Source organism: Salvelinus sp. IW2-2015, unplaced genomic scaffold, assembly GCF_002910315.2.
Source record: "Salvelinus sp. IW2-2015 unplaced genomic scaffold, ASM291031v2 Un_scaffold1113, whole genome shotgun sequence".
In the NCBI taxonomy this organism is placed as follows: Eukaryota; Metazoa; Chordata; class Actinopteri; order Salmoniformes; family Salmonidae; genus Salvelinus; species Salvelinus sp. IW2-2015.
The window spans coordinates 94,000-112,630 of NW_019942732.1; the positions used below are offsets into that span (position 1 = coordinate 94,000).

The 18,631-nt window shown below is 40.6% G+C and overlaps 1 protein-coding gene across 3 annotated transcripts; it reads right to left on the reverse strand.

The window, feature by feature from the left end:
* Positions 1-17,015, reverse strand: LOC112069751 (6-phosphofructo-2-kinase/fructose-2,6-bisphosphatase 2). 3 transcript variants are annotated; one of them, XM_024137117.2, is made up of 16 exons: positions 16,925-17,013; positions 16,327-16,549; positions 14,771-14,896; positions 14,345-14,441; positions 13,778-13,844; positions 13,585-13,659; positions 13,411-13,467; positions 13,160-13,284; positions 5,614-5,821; positions 5,310-5,456; positions 5,096-5,200; positions 4,880-5,009; positions 3,024-3,086; positions 2,829-2,893; positions 1,970-2,170; positions 1-398 (listed from the first exon to the last, which is right to left on the reverse strand). In XM_024137117.2, the coding sequence occupies exons 2-16, from the start codon at positions 16,421-16,423 to the stop codon at positions 345-347; spliced, it is 1,617 nt and encodes a 538-aa protein (XP_023992885.1). In that variant the 5' UTR covers positions 16,424-16,549; positions 16,925-17,013; the 3' UTR covers positions 1-344. The 3 variants fall into 3 exon arrangements, with proteins under 3 accessions (XP_023992885.1, XP_023992886.1, XP_023992887.1); XM_024137118.2 differs by lacking the exon at positions 16,327-16,549 and having other exon boundaries at positions 16,925-17,015; XM_024137119.2 differs by lacking the exons at positions 1-398; positions 2,829-2,893 and having other exon boundaries at positions 2,082-2,170.
* Between the last annotated feature and the right edge of the window lie 1,616 nt (positions 17,016-18,631).

The window sequence follows — 18,631 nt, forward strand, 5'->3', positions numbered from 1 at the left end:
AGGTGGTGTGCTTGAACCACTGCTTGACAATCAAAATGATAAGGCTGGCATGGTATGTAGCAGGCCTGAGCGTTAGGTGATGGTTCCTCCTGGAGTGGAGGGACTACAGTAGGTACAGACAGAGGGCACCTGTGTTCAAATACTATTTGAAATCATGTCAAATACTTTATCTGTGCTTGCATGTTGAAATGGAATCAATAGAAAAGCCCCCAAAGTGCAAACACTGCCCATCTGGCACTCCTGGCAAACATTCAAGGTATGTACAAATATTTAAAATAGTATTTGAACCCAGGTCTGATGGCAGAGAGGATGTTGGGGAGTGGAGACACCCGTCTCTGTCCTCTTCAACTGCGAACAGCATCTTCTGAGTCCCCTGGGCTGAAGCAGTTGAGAGACTCCTTTAGGAGGCAGAAGGAGGGAGAGACAGTGTTATCTCACATGCTAAGCTGTGCCAAGGCCGAGCGGCATCATCATACAGTTTGTTTTGACTGGTCTCTGCTACACTTGAGCTCAGAAAGAGGATTGTAAGGTCAATCACAAGACACAACTTGCAGTTTTTTTTAGGGATGCACCGATATTAGATTTTTGGCCGATACCGATATCCAATATTTTCCTTGCCAAAAAAACCCCGACACTGATACCGATAACCAATATTTAAAAAATGTTGCGTCCTTTTAAGCATTCTAGTACAGCTAAATAGTTAACACACAGACGCAGCGGTCTAAGGCACTGGTTCGAATCCAGGCCGTATCATATTTGGCCGGATTGGGAGTCCCATAGGGCGGCTCACAGTTGGCCCAGCATCGTCTGGGTTTGGCCGTCATTGTAAATAAAAATTTGTTCTTAACTGACTTGCCTAGCTAAATAAAGGTTACACACACACACCACATTGACCAAAAAGTTATTTTGTTGGCATTTACGTATGTCCCCATTACCAGTAAAACATAATCAAAACCTATTTCTTTCACTTACTTGCTGTGCTGTTTCATTGTTCATTTGTTCAGTCGTTTCATTCTCAACCAGGATTTCATCATACATGTCAAGCAGTGTTTCAGTTGTCTGTCCGTGGCTTCTCTTCCTCGGTGCGCACTGTCCCTGTGTCCGTTTCCATCTTGTCCAGCTGTGTACGTAACATTTCACTTGTACCTAGCATCGAGCATGGTGGTGACACAGTAAAGAGGCTCCGATAATATACCACCGAATTGCTTATTCACAGCCTCAAGTACTTTTGTTAGTTTTAACCCCACGGTCTGTGTCGGCTGTTTTGTTGAGTAGGCATTTCAATGTCATGACATAGGGTATCACCTCTGCTGCAGACACAGTTGATTGGCTTATTTCTCTAGTCAGTTGTTCGAATGGCACTAGGAGTGTGTTCATGTTTCCAAGTTTCAAACATGTTCTCAAATGCCATTGAAATGGCACCAGCGGTATGAGAACCAGCACATCCTTGAGCATGCAATACGGCTTTCCTCAGTACAAAATCCTCGTTGACCCAATGTGCTGTCAGCTCAAAGGGCTGACATCGCTGGTCCAAATGTCGGTCGTGATGCCCATAGCAAGTAGCATAATGAATTCCATTATCTTGGTGTTAATGGATTTCGCCTTTGAGTTGTCTCTCTGAAATGTTCTTACTCTTTCAAATGACTGCTCAACTTGAACTTGTTTAGTTGTTGGCCTAGTATTTTTCTGCTTTTGTTCTGTGTAGCGCTGTATTTTTCATGGCGTCATCTACCTACGTTATATAGGTACGCATGTCAGCTTTGACATCGGTTTTGCACATCGGCGTTAAACTAGACATTGGGCTGATGCCAATGTTGGCATTTTTTACTAATATCGTCCGATTCCGATATGCTCATCGATATATCGTGCATCCCTAGTTTTCAAAATAAGTTTACTGTAGTTTAAGGACATAAGTAACATCATAAAAACACGTGAAGAGAGACATCATTCATGCAGAAAGACAACTAACTTGGCTTCGTGTCAACTCTGCTCCCTCAGGGTCCTCGAAGGACTGCATGCTGGGTATAAAGGGGGCCAGGGGCCGTCGAGATTGAGGTGGGTTGCCAGCGCTGTAGAGGCGCGGACGCTTCACCTGGTCGTGACTGGACAGGGGAGTGAAACTGTTCCTCCGGAGGAATGTGGTGGGAACGACGTCATTACAAACTTTATCCTGGTTAGAGAGGATGGAGCATCAGAATCAGAGAAATAAAGTTTCTGTCTTGCATGCTACACATCTTGTGAAAACATTACAGCTGAAACAAACAGAATATTGAAGAGGTGTTGCGGTTCCTTTCCCAGACATGTTAGCAGGGCTATGCTCAGTAAAAGGCAGTGTGGCCACTGGTCATGTTTATGAGTACTACCACACAACATGGAACATCTGGTAAACACACTGTACAGGGGACAGCACTGAGACAGTGTGGCCTGTTCATTCCAGAACTACATACTGTATTGTATAGGCAGAGCAGACCTCCAAATTAGAAGAAATTACATAAAAGAGGCCCTTTGTATTGGTGAGGGTGGAAACTGTACTCTGGTCTGTTTTTTGTTGTTGCAATTTCTCACACTATTTTATATAACTGCATATTCTGAGGATTGACTCACTACTACCTAGAACTCTTCAAACTACAACTTCCCAGATCAGCCAGTTTGTTATGACTTGACTATTTATTGTAGTTAATCATCCAACTGACTCTTGAGAGAAAGTTGTTGGATCAGTGGTCAGAACTGGCCACACCTGTTAAAAGAGGGATACAGTATACGAACAAATGAAATTAAGTAGAACACACAGTAGATTGAACAGAGATGTGTCAAGGAGAACAACTCACTAATGGCCTGTCCCGGTGAGTGTTCACAGCCTCCACTTTGAGGTCAAACATGTCCACTTTACAACCTGGCCGAGATTTTTTTTTTTTACGGATAGAGAGAAAAAATAACAGTGAATGTTAACCTGAGAGAGGAATGAGAGAGAAAGATGTTGTGTCTGAGACTGACACAGGGTAGTCTTGGATGAGATATCCTACCATAAGCCATGGGGGTGAGCTTTAGAACTGTGTGGAGGGGACACTTCAAGTAGGGCAGGTCATCTGTGTCAACAGAAACAAAGACACAATGACTTTATTTAGAACATTGCATGTGAGATCAATGTGGCATCTCAAAAGGACTCAATCTCATGCAGTTAATGACACATGATAGAGTTAATACATACATATATTTTTAGGGATTATATTTAGATTTCTTTACTTCTCTTTCCTGACATCTGGCAGTGACAGTCAGAGGTGCCCACTGCACAGTCACAGTGTGGGTGGCTTTACTAGCCTTTAAAATGCCCCTTAAGGCACAAACCACTTTCGCAACTGAATTGGCAGACCTTTAAGAGGGCCATGTGACATTCTTTTTAACCTCAACATCTATTTCTGTCCTTCATCCAGGATGAACATGAGCAAAGGCAAACTTTTCCACTCAAACAGAAGTCAAGAGGTGTGTGTTTGTATGCTTGTATCCTGGCTAAAGTAATTGAGTTTCCTAACGAGGTGCTGTGTGTATCTGTGAATGTGCTTGTCTGTATATACAGTGCCTTTGGAAAGTATTCAGACCCCTTGACTTTCCACAATTTGTTACGTTACAGCCTTATTCTAAAATTGATAAAAAATTGATTAAATATCACACTATGCCCCATAACGACAAAGCAAAAACAGGTTTTTAGACATTTTTTGAAATAAATATCACATTTACATAAGTATTGATACCCTTTACTCAGTACTTTGTTGAAGCACCTTTGGCAGCGATTACAGCCTTGAGTCTTCTTGGGTATGACGCTACAAGCCTGACACACCAGTATTTGGGGAGTTTCTCCCATTCTTCTCTGCAGATCATCTCAAGCTCTGTCAGGTTGGATGGGGAGTATCGTTGTACAGCTGTTTTCAGGTCTCTCCAGAGATGTTCGATCGGTTTCAAGTCCGGACTCTGGCTGGGCCACTCAAGAACATTCAGAGACTTGTCCTGAAGCCACTCCTGTGTTGTCTTGGCTGTGTGCTTAAGGTCGTTGTCCTGTTGGAATGTGAACCTTCTCCCCAGTCTGAGGTCCTGAGCGCTCTGGAGCAGGTTTTCATCAAGGATCTCTCTGTACTTTGCTCCATTCATCTTTCTCTCGATCCTGACAGGTCTTGCAGTCCCCACAGCATGATGCTGCCACCTCATGTGCCAGGTGTCCTCCAGACGTGAAGCTTGGTATTCAGGCCAAAAAGTTCAATCGTGGTTTCATCAGACCAGAGAATCTTGTTTCTCATGGTCTGAGAGTCTTTTGGTGCCTTTTGGCAAACTCCAAGTGGGCTGTCATGTACCTTTTACTGAGGAGTGGCTTCCCTCTGGCCACTCTACCATAAAGGCCTGATTGGTGGAGTGCTGCAGAGATGGTTGTCCTTCTGGAAGGTTCTCCCATCTCCACAGAGGAACTCTAGAGCTCTGTCAGAGTGACCATCGGGTTCTTGGTCACCTCCCTGACCAAGGCCTTTCCCACTGTCAACTGTGGGACCTTAAATAGACAGGTGTGTGCCTTTCAATCCAATCAATTGAATTTACCACAGGTGGACTCAAATCAAGTTGTAGAAATATCAAGGATGATCAATGGAAACAGGATGCACCTGAGCTCAATTTCAAGTCTCATAGCAAAGGGTCTGAATACTTATTTAAATAAGGTATTTCTGTTTTTTATTTGTAATAAATTAGCAATATTATAATGGGGTATTGTGTATAGATTGCTGAGGAAAAGTTCTTATTTTAACCAATTTTAGAATAAGGCTGTAACGTAACAAAATGTGGAAAAAGTCAAGGGGCTGAATACTTTCCGAAGGCACTAAGTGAGTTTGTGTGTTTGTACCAGCACTCTTATCCAYGAAGTAAGCGAGCAGGCAGCGCATGACAGCCTGGTGACAGATGACAAGCACGTTGCCCTGTCTTTCCAGCTCCATGATGACCGGCTCTAACCTCTGCACCAGGTCCTGGTAGGACTACGGAGAGAGGAGAGGGACAAACTGAGCTCAGTGCTTCCGATGAATGGGACAGATCTCTGTAGAGAGATAAGGAGTAAATGTACCTCTCCTCCTGGGTAGCGGTAGTGGTACTTGTCCTGATCTCTTAAGGCAAACTCCGCAGGGAAGGTTTCCTCAATCATCTCATAGGTCATCTCCTCACACACACCCTGAGAAACATAAATACATTTTTTTTTAAATAGACAATCATTATTAAATTTAACCCCTACCATGTTTCGTCTGTGGGTCACTATTGAACCGTGGTGCTGTGGTACTGACGGCATCGATCTCGTTGAGTATCTTCCACTGCTCGTAGGGCACCCCGAGCTCTTCAGCAGTCTGGATAGTCCGTCCCAGCTGGCTGGTCCACACCTTGAGGTCTGGCAGACCATGCTGCTCCACAAAACCCTTCAGCGCTCCAGCAAACTGAGAGAGGATTAGAATAGGCATAGTAGGTTTATTTGTATACAGAATGTAAGAAAGATGATGCCATAGTGATTGTGTGTGCAAGATTTATATATATAGAACACAGAGCAACATAGCATGAAGTGGTGCAATAGTTTCTGTACTTGTAATGGTATACCTTTTTCCCTTGAACAGACAGCATTGCATCGCCCCCGATGCGTCCCTCCACGTTGTGGTCGCTCTCTCCGTGCCGACACAGGTAGATAGAGTGAGAGTGTACGTGGATGTTCATCAGGTAGTACACGATCTTGCTCTGGATGTAGTCCTGCACCTTGTTTACCAGGAAGCTCCGGCCCACGTTGATGACCTGGATGAAGGACAGGTCCCTAGGGGTCAGAGGTTAGAATGGAGATCAAGATGGAATTTATCAGTGACCTGATAGCGTCTTGATCTGATACAGACTGATTGCTAAAGACGCTAATAATGATCATCATGAAGATCTACTCATTAGCTAAATTAATTCTCAATACAATAGTTCTGAGAAATCAAAGAAATTGACAAGAACTTTTAATAATAAAATAATACTTTTAATAGCTATTCAGCACCTACTTTCTGTATGTATTAAATGGCCCGAACTGTTGAAAACAAAGGCTTTCGCAAGGCACTAGCTGGGCCAGTAAGAGGGAAAGCAACTGTTCCTCTTCTCTAACTGGGACAATGTCCAGAGGAATTTACTGATATGACTTGGAGGCCCAGGCTTGAAATAAGATTGTACATTTCTTGAAGATAAACATAGTAAAATCAGTGTGTTGTTTTATAAGGCTTATCATATGAGGGACTACATCTATATGGTGAATTAGGAATTAATGACCAACGAACCAGAAACGTTTTTCTGTCAGGAGATCTAGAATTGGAATCAGAACAATGATGTTATGATGAGTCAACATGGTGACAAAGCAGGCTATAATCTGAAAAAATACCTTTGTCAATCTTGTGTGTTGTCTCCAACTACTGAACAAACTATGGACCTCTTGATGAATGTTTGTAAATACAAATGGTATCAATTAAAGCTACATTGTGGAACTTAGTATGTACTGGTGTTTTTGGAGACCCCTCTGGCAAGAATGAAAAAGAAATGTCAAGAGTTGAACACAATTCCACAGAAACCCGCTCTCATCGGTAGTCGCTAGAATGACATCCTCTTGATACAGAGTATAGTCCGATTTCTTCCTGCTCTGCTGACAAGTATTTTTCTCAGCTCATATGAGTCATAAAGGCCTAGTGCACTAATTTGGTGGAAAAACAACATTTTCCCAAAAATGACTTTTTTAATATATTAATAATTTTTTATGGGTGATTTATCACAGGGTGCTGCAGCACCCTCAACACCCCTACTTCCTGCAGCTATGGGTACATTGTAATAATGTTATAGCCAACATGAACGTCTCTGCCTGGTAAAAGATTAGATCGCCATCTGAAGATAGCTAACTTGGTAAAAACTTTGAGTACTATGTACAGTACCAGTAAAAAGTTCGGACACACCTACTCATTCAAGGGTTTTTCTTTATTTTGACTATTTTCTACACTGTAGAATAGTGAAGACATCAAAACTATGAAATAACACATATGGAATCATGTAGTAACCAAAAAAGTGTTAAAACAAAATGTATTTTATATTTGAGATTCTTCAAAGTAGGTACCCTTTGCCTTGATGACAGCTTTGCACACTCTTGGCATTCTTTTGAGACTGGTACTGTACGTTTTCACATTTCCTGGGAGCCACCAAGTCTGACAATAGGGACATTTTACGTGCCTATTTAATTCCTATGTAAATCTACCCCAATTTAATTCCTATGTAAATCTACCCCACAATGGCCTTTCAACTTAGATAGGATCATGAAAGACATTACAATGATGACCCATGTCAAGTTTGGCATTGAGATCTTTAAAACAATAAGGAAACTATTAACAATTCACTTTTTTAACTATGTAACACTAATGCTTAAAATAATCACCAAAAAAATCTTCATGGACAACAAGTTTGAGAAAAGCTGAGATTTGTCAATAATTTAACCATCTTTTGACCAATCAGATTTTATATGTCCATTTAAACTGCTTTAAATCCACTCTACAGTGGCCTATCAACTTAAAATTTGTCAACACTATCTTTGACGTCCCTAAGACGATCCACACTAAATTTGATATATCTAAAAAAAAACAAGGACACAAATTATTTGCATATGTAACGTTAACGCTCAAAATCATATGCTCCTGATGAACCATGTCAGATTTTCTCCAGATTTTGTATTTAGACTCATTACATAAATCTTTAATGGTTTTGCGAAGAAATTGTTGCTGCATTCAAATATGGCCGCACTGTACCTACAGGTGCACGTTAGCACATATGCTAATGAAAAAAATACTTTAAAAAAATTAAAAAAAATCTCCTTGTCATGAACTATAAATCAGATTCACTCCAGTTTTGGTACACTGTATAGACTCAATGAATTAGCCTCCAATGAATTTGAGAATGATTAGTTGCTGCATTCAATGTTGGCCACGCTACAGCACTAGATGGCACCATATCACTCCAGGGCTAGAAGAACTGAACCGATGGACATGGGACCATGAAAGTTGGTATGTAAACCTTATGAATATGTCCTTAAAAGTTGTGTGAATATAAAATCCCTTTAACCCTGATGGCTGCACCAGACAAGTTGGTGGCACAATAGATGTCATTGGATACTAGAACATATCTAATGATCAAGTGAACTTTGTCTCATGCAAATGAATGTTAGGTTTAAATTATGCAGATGAACAATGAGAAATATTGTGATTAGTATATCTGTATAATCACATATTGTTGCCCTATTATGTGGTCTGAACTAGTGAAAACTGGATATTTTATTCATGAATATTTGAAAACAGAAGTTCTGCTGCTTGCGCAGTCTGCATATTACAGCTGTGAGAGTGTATTGAAGTATTTTGGAAAACTAATGTGGAGTGTACAAACTGAGATTAAATAATTTACACAAACAGATTTCAACGACATAAATTACCAGAATTCAAAGATGACCGCAATATACCAATACACTAACGCTGATTTTTTGGACAATATTTCTAACCATTAGTGAAATTGACACCAGAGTTGGTATATAAACTCAATACATTAAGTAATGACCTTAAGAATGATTACCTGCTGCATTCAAAGATAACCAACCTACAGCACTAGACTAAGGGCTTATTCTCACTGAATAGAGTTATCGCGACCAATGTTAACTCTAAACTGTATGCCAGGCGCGCAGCTCCCCGGGACTGCCGCGCAGAAGAAATATCAGAATGCACAGAGAAGCACCAGATTGAACTTCACTCAACTTTCTAGAGTTTTGCCCATTAGTTAACACTATCAACGTTTCCCTTTACTGTGGGAATTGTGATCGAATCAACACAATATTAGCCAATTTCAATGCAACATAGCAAAACAAACTATGCAAAACTAACTATACAAGAGATTTTATTGTAGGCAGAATGCATCGGAGTAGGATTCTATTGCATTGACAGGCACTACTCAGGCACATACTCTACACAGACCAGTGCGCCATAACCTATCAGAGCTGCAGTAGGCCTATATGCAAATAGACCATTGCCATATACAGATCTGTGCCGTTCACTTTGAACTGGACTGTTTTTACAGCATCAGCAGTCATGATTAGATGCGCTTGTTTTGAGATCAAAACGAGAGCTACATGTACTGACCTGTGTACATAGAACTTTTTTTTGCCTTAAAGGGGCAGTGTTGTATTTTGAGACCGGCTTGAATAAGTAAAGTAGCCAATAGGCAGAGGGTAGCATAATTTGTTTTATTCTCTGTAATAATGGTGCATTTTATTTTGTAAAGTGGTTTCTTGCATCAATATTGAGCCTGTAATCAAACCCACAAATGCTGACGCTCCAGATACTCAACTAGTCTAAAGAAGGCCAGTTTTATTGATTCTTTAAATCAGGACAACAGTTTTCAGCTGTGCTAACATAATTGCAAAAGGGTTTTCTAATGATCAATTAGCCTTTTAAAATGATAAACTTGGATTAGCTAACACAATGTGCCATTGGAACACAGGAGTGATGGTTGCTGATAATGGGCCTCTGTACGCCTATGTAGATATTCCATAAAAAAAATCTGCCGTTTCCAGCTCCAATAGTCATTTACAACATTAACAATGTCTACACTGTGTATTTCTGATCAATTTTATGTTATTTTAATGCACATACATCCAGATAATGCTGCGTACCATTTTGCGCAATGACACTAAGTGTGATCGAGGCGTTGTCTACTTCATGTAGCTAACATATTCATGCTTCGCCTATTCCTATTTTGATTTGAAAGATGCTGTTGCACAAATAACATGCTAATTTAGTCCTACACTATCACTGTTATCAGGCTGTATAGCTAGCCTATATTATCCTGACTACATTTATTAGCTAGCTAGCGATTAGCGGCTAACACAACTTAGCCACAACTTGCTAAGAAAAGAAACTAGCTCTTTGCAGATGTAAGAAACACAAACTAGGGCCTCCCGGGTGGCGCAGTGGTCTAGGGCACTGTATCGCAGCGCTAGCTGTGCCACCAGAGTCTCTGGGTCGCGCCCAGGCTCTGTCGCAGCCGGCCGCGACCGGGGGGTCCGTGGGGCGACGCACAATTGGCCTAGCGTCGTCCGGGTTAGGGAGGGTTTGGCAGTAGGGATATCCTTGTCTCATCGCGCTCCAGCGACTCCTGTGGCGGGCCGGGCGCAGTGCGCGCTAACCAAGGGGGGCGGGTGCACGGTGTTTCCTCCGACACATTGGTGCGGCTGGCTTCCGGGTTCGGAGGACGCATGACTTTCGACCTTCGTCTCTCCCGAGACCGTATGGGAGTTGTAGCGATGAGACAAGATAGTAATTAGTAGCGATTGGATACCACGAAAATTGGGGAGAAAAGGGGGTAAAATTTAAAAAAAACAATAATAATATAAATTTAAAACAATTAAGAAACACAAACTAATAGTAGAACGCTTGTGGATTTATATTAAGAAGTGGAAACTGCATCGGAGTCATCAACATTGTTGCATGTGCTGCATTGACCATGCAGACTGAACGCAAGTGTCTCGTGGTCGAGCAAATGCGCTCCTTTAGTGGTGGGGCTAGGTCTGTGGAAAGCAGCATAATGCGAGAGAGCAGAGAGGGATGACTCAAGTAATGGAGTAAACTATAAAAATGGACGTTACAGACGGTGTGTCACATTAACAAATATTCAAATATAACACAGTCAAGGATACATACATATAGTTATAACTAGTTACAACTAAATAGCTAAGCAACATTATATATTCAAATGAAACAAACCAATGCAATGGCGCAGTCAGCTTGCTAACAAGCTAGCTACACTAGGTAGCTAGCTGCTAATGTGGTTAGAAAACATCAAAACAAGTAACTCATAGTAGCTATAACACTGTTGAGGATAGAGGGCGCTATTTACACTTTGGGGGAAAATCGTGCCCAATTTAAACGGCCTCGTACTCTATTCTTGCTCGTACAATATGCATATTATTATTACTATTGGATAGAAAACACTCTCAAGTTTCTAAAACCGTTTGAATTATATCTGTGAGTAAAACAGAACTCATTTTGCAGCAAACTTCCTGTCAGAAAGTGAAAAATCTCAAATCGAGGCTCTGTTCCAGGCCCTCCCTATCATTTTGCTTGAGATTTATGACTATACATGCACTTCATACGCCTTCCACTAGATGTCAATAGGCTGTGAGAGGTGAAATGGGGTCTCAAGCTCTTTCTATGGGCAAAAGAGACAGCTTGGAATGACATGACCCCAGAATTAGTTTGTTCAGGAAGCGCATAAAAGGTCACCAGTATTGGCTTCTGAAAAGCAATCGTTATAGACGTCTTATATCTCCGGCTTGATTTTATTTGATAAATGTGAAAATATCATCGTAAAGTATGTTTTTCCAATATAGTTTTATTAGATGATTGAAATTTTTTCGGGAGTTTAGACGTGTTGCGTTCTTTGCGTTTGGTGACGAAGGAGAGCTTTCCGCCACTTAGCTAGTTTTGCTTGCTCATTCGAGAGGGAAAAATGCCATTCTAAAACCAAACAACGATTGTTCCCGACAAAGGACCCCTTGTACAAAATTCTGATGGAAGCTTAACAAAAGTAGGACCCATTTATGATGCTATTTCATATATCTGTCGGAACATGTTTACTAATAGTTTGCGCCCAGATTTTGGGCACTCTCTCGCCATAACGTAAACTGCATGTCGTAATGAAGTTATTTTTAGAATTCTAACACGGCGATTGCATTAAGAACTAGTGTATCTATCATTTCCTATACAACATGTATTTTTTAGTAATGTTTATGAATAGTTATTTGGTCAGAATATGTGAGTGMCAGAAAAATATCCGGACGTTGTGGGAAAAAGATGCTACGTTAGCACAATGTATAACCACTGATTTCAGCTCTAAATATGCAKATTTTCGAACAAAACATAAGTGTATGTATAACCTGATGTTATAGGACTGTCATCTGATGAAGCTTATCAAGGTAAGTCAAAAATTATATATCTTTTGCTGGTTTGTTACGATCGCTAACTTTTGCTGCTGGTAAATGGCTTGTGTTTCTGGCTATTGTGGTAAGCTAATATAATGCTATATTGTGTTTTCGCTGTAAAACACTTAAGAAATCGGAAATATTGGCTGGATTCACAAGATGCTTGTCTTTCATTTGCTGTACACCATGTATTTTTCAGAAATGTTTTATGATGAGTATTTAGGTATTTCACGTTGGTGTCTGTAATTACTCTGGCTGCTTCGGTGCTATTTGACGTAGCTGTGATGGTAGCTGCAATGTAAAACTGATTTATAGCTCAAATATGCACATTTTTCAAACAAAACATAGATTTATTGTGTAACATGTTATAAGACTGTCATCTGATGAAGTTGTTTCTTGGTTAGTTTGGTTGGTTTTGTGCATGCTACCTGTGCTGTGAAAAATGTCTGTGCTTTTTTGTATTTGGTGGTGAGCTAACATAAATATACGTGGTGTTTTCGCTGTAAAACATTTAAAAAATCGGACATGTTGACTGGATTCACAAGATGTTTATCTTTCATTTGCTGTATTGGACTTGTTAATGTGTGAAAGTTAAATATTTCTCAAAAATATTTTTTGAATTTCGCGCTCTGCCTTTTCAGTGGAATGTGGGAGGAGTTCCGCTAGCGGAACCCCGGGGCTAGACAGGTTAATAAATATTTACAACTAAATAGCAAACACAACATATCACTTTATATCTAGCAAGAAAATAATTTCCCTGTTTCTTTGGGTTAGATCGGGGAGCTGCTGGGACAGGTTGTGTGCTACCTGCACCTGTCATATCTGTAAGCTATCGCCGCAAGTGAAGTGTGAGTATCGACGTCCCATTCATATCCATTCAAATCTCAGTCTGAGCTGGCACCGCCTCCGGTAACTCGTCTTTCACTATGCGCATCACTAAATCTGGCAGGTAAATCAGACCCGACAGGGAAATCGAATACAGTGGTTTTCAGGCAGGCTGGAGGCGCAATATTGCTACTGTTGAAGCACATTGGATGAGCACTAGCGACTCAGAGCTTTTGAACATTAAAACAAATACAAAAATGTACATAATGCAACATTAACCATTTAAAATAGAGAACGTCTTACTTGTCGTGTTCATCTGGGTCTAATGGTTGGTACATGACTTTATAACATTCTATTCTCTTCAGGAAGTCCTCCATCACACTCTCTCTGTCTCTTTCTGGGTAGTCTGGGCTGGACACCTTCACATCCTGGGGAGGAGAGAGGGAGGTGCACAAGACTTAAAGTGTGGAAATCCTTAAGAAGATAACCATAGAATGTTTTAATGAGAAGTAAAACTCATAATGTAGTTAAGTTTTTTTTTAAAGTTAATTTACCATAATATTAGCAGCAATGACATCAGGGTCGTCACACAATGACTCCACAAAAAACACCTGCGAAAGAGACCAATCTTTGAAGAAACACTTTACCAAACCATTTTGACACCAATAATTGAGAAAAGTTTCTAAACCTAACCATTGTTAGGTATAGAAACAAATAATAACGCTGACCTTGTAAGCCTGTTCCTTTGCAAAACTAAGGAGTAATTCTCTCCTCTCTCGGGTGGTGTTTGTGGCATCAAAGACCTGAAAAACAGTCACATCTCACTGATATCTAAAATTAAGCTCATCTTTCCAGTTTGATATCACTATTTTGTCTCCAATTACTCCAAACAGCAGAGAGAGCAGAGAGTAGATACTCAACAGCGATTTGGCCCCCCTCTTCAGTCAGATAAGCTTTGACATCCTGCAGAGCCACCAGAGCACACTGCCTGTAGGGACACAGTGACCCACATCAATAACAATTGAAATGAAAAATCAGTAACACATCACTTAAATCTGACAGACATAATGCATTATGTTGCTATAATGGATTGTAAGACCATGTATGACGACCCCATTATGTCTTTGTAATATTTATGTTCAATCTGTTGAAGAATTATAGCATAGAAATACACAATATATTACAAGCCTTATAATAATAGATTATAGGGTTTATATAATGCTTATAACAAGTATTATACCTGTTGGTCTAGCAGCTAGCATTAAACCAAGAAAAAGGAAAATGGCGGGCAGCCAGGTGACTCACTACCATTGAGTTGCTCACTAAAAAACAGCAAGGTTTTCAATACAGATACCACCTGCTTGGGAAAACATGGAGGGCATAGTCTAGAAATAAAAAGGGTTACTGTAATACTGTATAACTCATCAAAACAACCTCATTCTTCTGCTACAGGTCCAAAAATACTATGAAGGGAGGCGGAGCACTCACTTCCTGATTTCCATGGCCTCCTCGTTGTCGTGTCTGAAGAAGTCATAGGACTTGTAAGCTTTCACAGCCTCTCGCCTGTAGACCCCCAGGTTGAATACTGCAACACAATACAGGTGATGAAATGCACATGTTCTTGTAATCAGTAGAATGTCATGTGACATTTWACTGAACTGTAGAGGGAAGTCATGGGTTTTGCAGCATCGCAGTTCAATTACATAATTCACTATATTGTAAATATATCAACACAAAAAGATCCCTATGATTGTTAGTCTGCAAAAAAGGAATTAATTTACACATCGTATAGATGAATACAATAACATGAATAATGAGGAAAGTGTGGCTTCAATGTTTATCTTCCGGTAGTGTGGGTCTACTTGTTTTAATGAAAATACAGTATAGTACATACAGTGAGGCCTCTATACTAACCCTTGGTTGGCACTCCTATCCAGTTGAGGTAGCGGGTCAGCTTCTTGGACATGTAGGTTTTCCCTCTGGCAGGAAGACCAATCATCACAATCACAGTGGGGGAGTTGGTCATGTAAGAGGCCCATGCTGTTCACACAGAGAAACATCAATCACAACCAAACAACTTACTTTGAAATGTCAATAGAACATAGGCTAAGTATTTTACCATGACACAGTAACGCCATTATATTTTATAATTGTTTTTAAAAAAGGCCAATATAATAACATGTGAATTATTCCTTTGGGTTTATTTTTTCATCCAGATCTTCTCACTAGTAGTGGTTAATGTTTTTCAAACAGCAGCTGCTTAGCTACTGACAGTCCACAGACACTGTTAAGTCCATGCCAAGAAAATGTAAAATGAAGTCTAGTGTTCTGAAGAAGTTTATTGTTATTGTCGCTCTCTCTTCTTTAGTCTGTTACTGCAGACAGAAGATTCACCAACACCCACCCTCAGTCCTTTGCACACAAACAAACCCTTGCTATACTTAACAAGACCAGGCATTACATTTACATGCTGCACATTCCTTAAACCAGCCTGTGGCTTAACAATTCAGTGGTTACCAAGCAGCCACCCGCAAAAGATTTGTGTGTGTGAATGTGAGTTTGAGATATGAGTGTGTTTGGGATATCTTGGAACCATCTCCAGTTCCTGATTACAGATTCCTCAGAGTGGATTGGACTGGCTAGTTAAAGGTCCAATGCAGCTACTTTTATCTCAAAATCCAATCATTTCTTGGTAACAATTAAGTACATTACTGTGATTGTCAAAAATAACAAAAATAGCATCTTAGAAAAAGGGCAATCTCTCAAGSATGAATTTGGTATTTTTTTTGGTATTTAACACGTTTTCCACATGGTGATGTCACCATGGAAGGCCGAAACAACATCCCACCAAAACAGGCAGAGATTTTAGGTGGTCTTTTCAAACAGCTCTTACACTAAAAGGGCATTGTCATAATTTTCACAATATTATTCTAACCTCATAGTGTGGAAATATATATGACACATGAAAATCTAGTTTTGACTGTACTGTGCCTTTAATGCTAGACTTATTTAACTGGGGGTGATTGCAAAAACGCATGCACTGATGACTGCACACATCACATTTAATCTAGTTTGAACTGAAGTGTGAAAAAAGTCACTATGCCTATAGTAAACTATCAGAGCACCTTTCACATGCTGTATGCAGGTAGGGAGACAAAATATGCCTAGTTTCACGTTGCATGAGAGGAAAACAAAGTTTGCCAGCGAGGCAAAAAATAGGGCTGATTACTTACAAAAAATGGCATTTTGTGTTAATATCTATATTTCTAAATGTTAAATTCTGCACTGCCAAATTCAATTCCATTTAATCAATGTAATTGCCTATTGTCGTGAGGAACATAGCTCACATTGGTTATGCAGCAGCTTGCAATGAATACCCACAGATCAGATTGGCATTTGACCTAATTGGAGGAAAGGGACCAAGATAGACGGGAGCATATGAGGCTAGCAGACAAGACACTAGTACTTACAGCATTTCTTCAGTACTTCATTAGCCCTGAGTTCCGTTCTCTTTCCCTCTGCTGAACTTTCCAGAACTGCAGTGCCTTTCTGCTGGCTGGCAGCCATGATGCTAGTAGACACGGCACACTGTCACTATACTGTCCAATGACTGGTCCTTTCACGGCAGGGTAGCCTGGCAGGGGACTCTCTCTGGGACTGGGAGGTCAGGACACTAGCTAAGTGAGGTCATCTCTGCAGATAACATAGTTGTTTAGTCTATCTTCCCAGATTGCTTAAATTGTTTACTTTCAAATAACCATAGCAAGCTAGCTGAGTAAATATTTTTCACAATTCGTTTCTCTAGTTAGCCTATAAATACGCCTAGCTATTGTTAGTGCAAAATATGGCTAGCTAGCTAAGCATAATACATCCCCTTTACATCTGAAGAAAGTGACCGGTTGGTTTATTTTTTCACACGTTCATATGACACGCTTGTTCTATCTAAAACAACGTGAAGACATAAACCCGGTTCAGATACAACTTTAGCATGATTTTTACTGCAACGTCATACTATGCAACAAAAACAGATTATCCTCAGCACGACGGATAGTTTACAGAAGCACTTACCAAAATGACAACAGGTGAGTCGACAGACACGAGTCACTTTCTAACCACTCAGTACAGTAGCTATTTCATCTGTCTGCTCTCGAGCTCCGAGGTATTCTATTGTTTGGCTCCTCCCCCCGGACACTGCGGGAAGGAAATCAACCTGCGCACTGACTGACGGACAAACCGGTAACACAGATAGAACAATGAGACAGATATTTCATCGGATGTATGAATGTGAAGCATAAAAAAAGTAAACAAAATAATAACAAAAAATCTAAATAAATGTGAAGCAACCGCCTGACATTGGTAGTAAGAGGAAGCCCAGTGGCCAGCAGTGGGAGAAGATGGAAGGAGATGGATTTTGACCGATATTCTGCAAGTTCTCATCGATGAAACATTTGATCTCAATACAGTTTTCTGTTCCCAAAACTACAATATGTTATGAACAGAGTGGATTAAGTTTTGTAGACTTTACCCTTTGCCAAAGTTGTAAAAAATCGCGTTGTTTAGAGGGAGTGCAAATGCGAATTGAGTTATTGCACACACGCACTTCACAGAGGAGACGTTCTCTAGCGGAAATATGCAGATGTCTGTTAGAACGGGCCAATAGAATCTCACTAGCTCGTGCTTGGCTCTGCCCACCTCCTTGCTTGTTCTGCCCACTATGATTCATATGTTCCCATTGGAAACGTCAGTCTGTGGTCCATCTTAGTTTAGTTATAAACATCTTTGCTGGTAATCTTCTTCGGTGGGGTTTGTCTGCAGTTGGCATCCAACATTATGGCGCATTACCCCCAGCTACTGTACTGGAGTGTGAGCCAGAGAAGGACAAATTAAATCCTACCTGTGAGCCCCGTTTCTCTTAAAAAATAGAAAATATTTGAGAATGTATCTAATGACCTTCAGTCAATATACTCTTTAAACTAATTTCCTGTATCCCCTTCATACTAGATCTCAGCCTCTCTTTTCCTCTCCTATTGCCCACACTGTATCAATACACACTCCACTGTTTCCTGGCAATAATCACACTTTCCTATTGGATGCTTTCCTATAACATTAAAGTCTTATTCAATTGGCTGTGTCTCACCCTTAATTTGTAAAAAGAGCCTCCTCTCCTTTGTCCCTTCCTGCCGTCCTCCCTGAATTTCCTCTGTACTTGAAACAAATGCCTACTCTTAGTATCTCTATTACAATGCTCCTGCCATCTCTGCACCATTACTGTCCATATCAGGCTTTTTGCCACTGCCTTGCTCATTGAAACTACAACCTCAACATCCCCACTACTAAGTGCTTGTTTAGCCAGTATATCAACTACCTCATTCCCCTCCACCCCCACATGGGCTGGGACCCAGGTAAATATTATCTGTATACTCATGTCTAATCCTGCAATGGGTTTGTAGTACATCATAAAGCAGATCTTGTCTGCTACGTGAGCTAAAGTACTGCAGACTCACCAACTCTGCACATTAATCAGAGCAAACAACTACTCTGTCTGACTTCCTCCACCCACTGCAAGGCCAACAGTTTGGCCATCAGCTCTGTCGTATATACAGCCAGATGACCTGTAATATGTTACCTGACTACCACCTCACATTCCTGCACTACAAATGCTGACCCAGTACGTCCTGTCCTTGGATCTTTTGAACAATCTGTGTAAATGGCCACAAAATCCTGATACACAGTATCCAGACGTCTACTAAACAAATCAGATTGATCAACACGCAA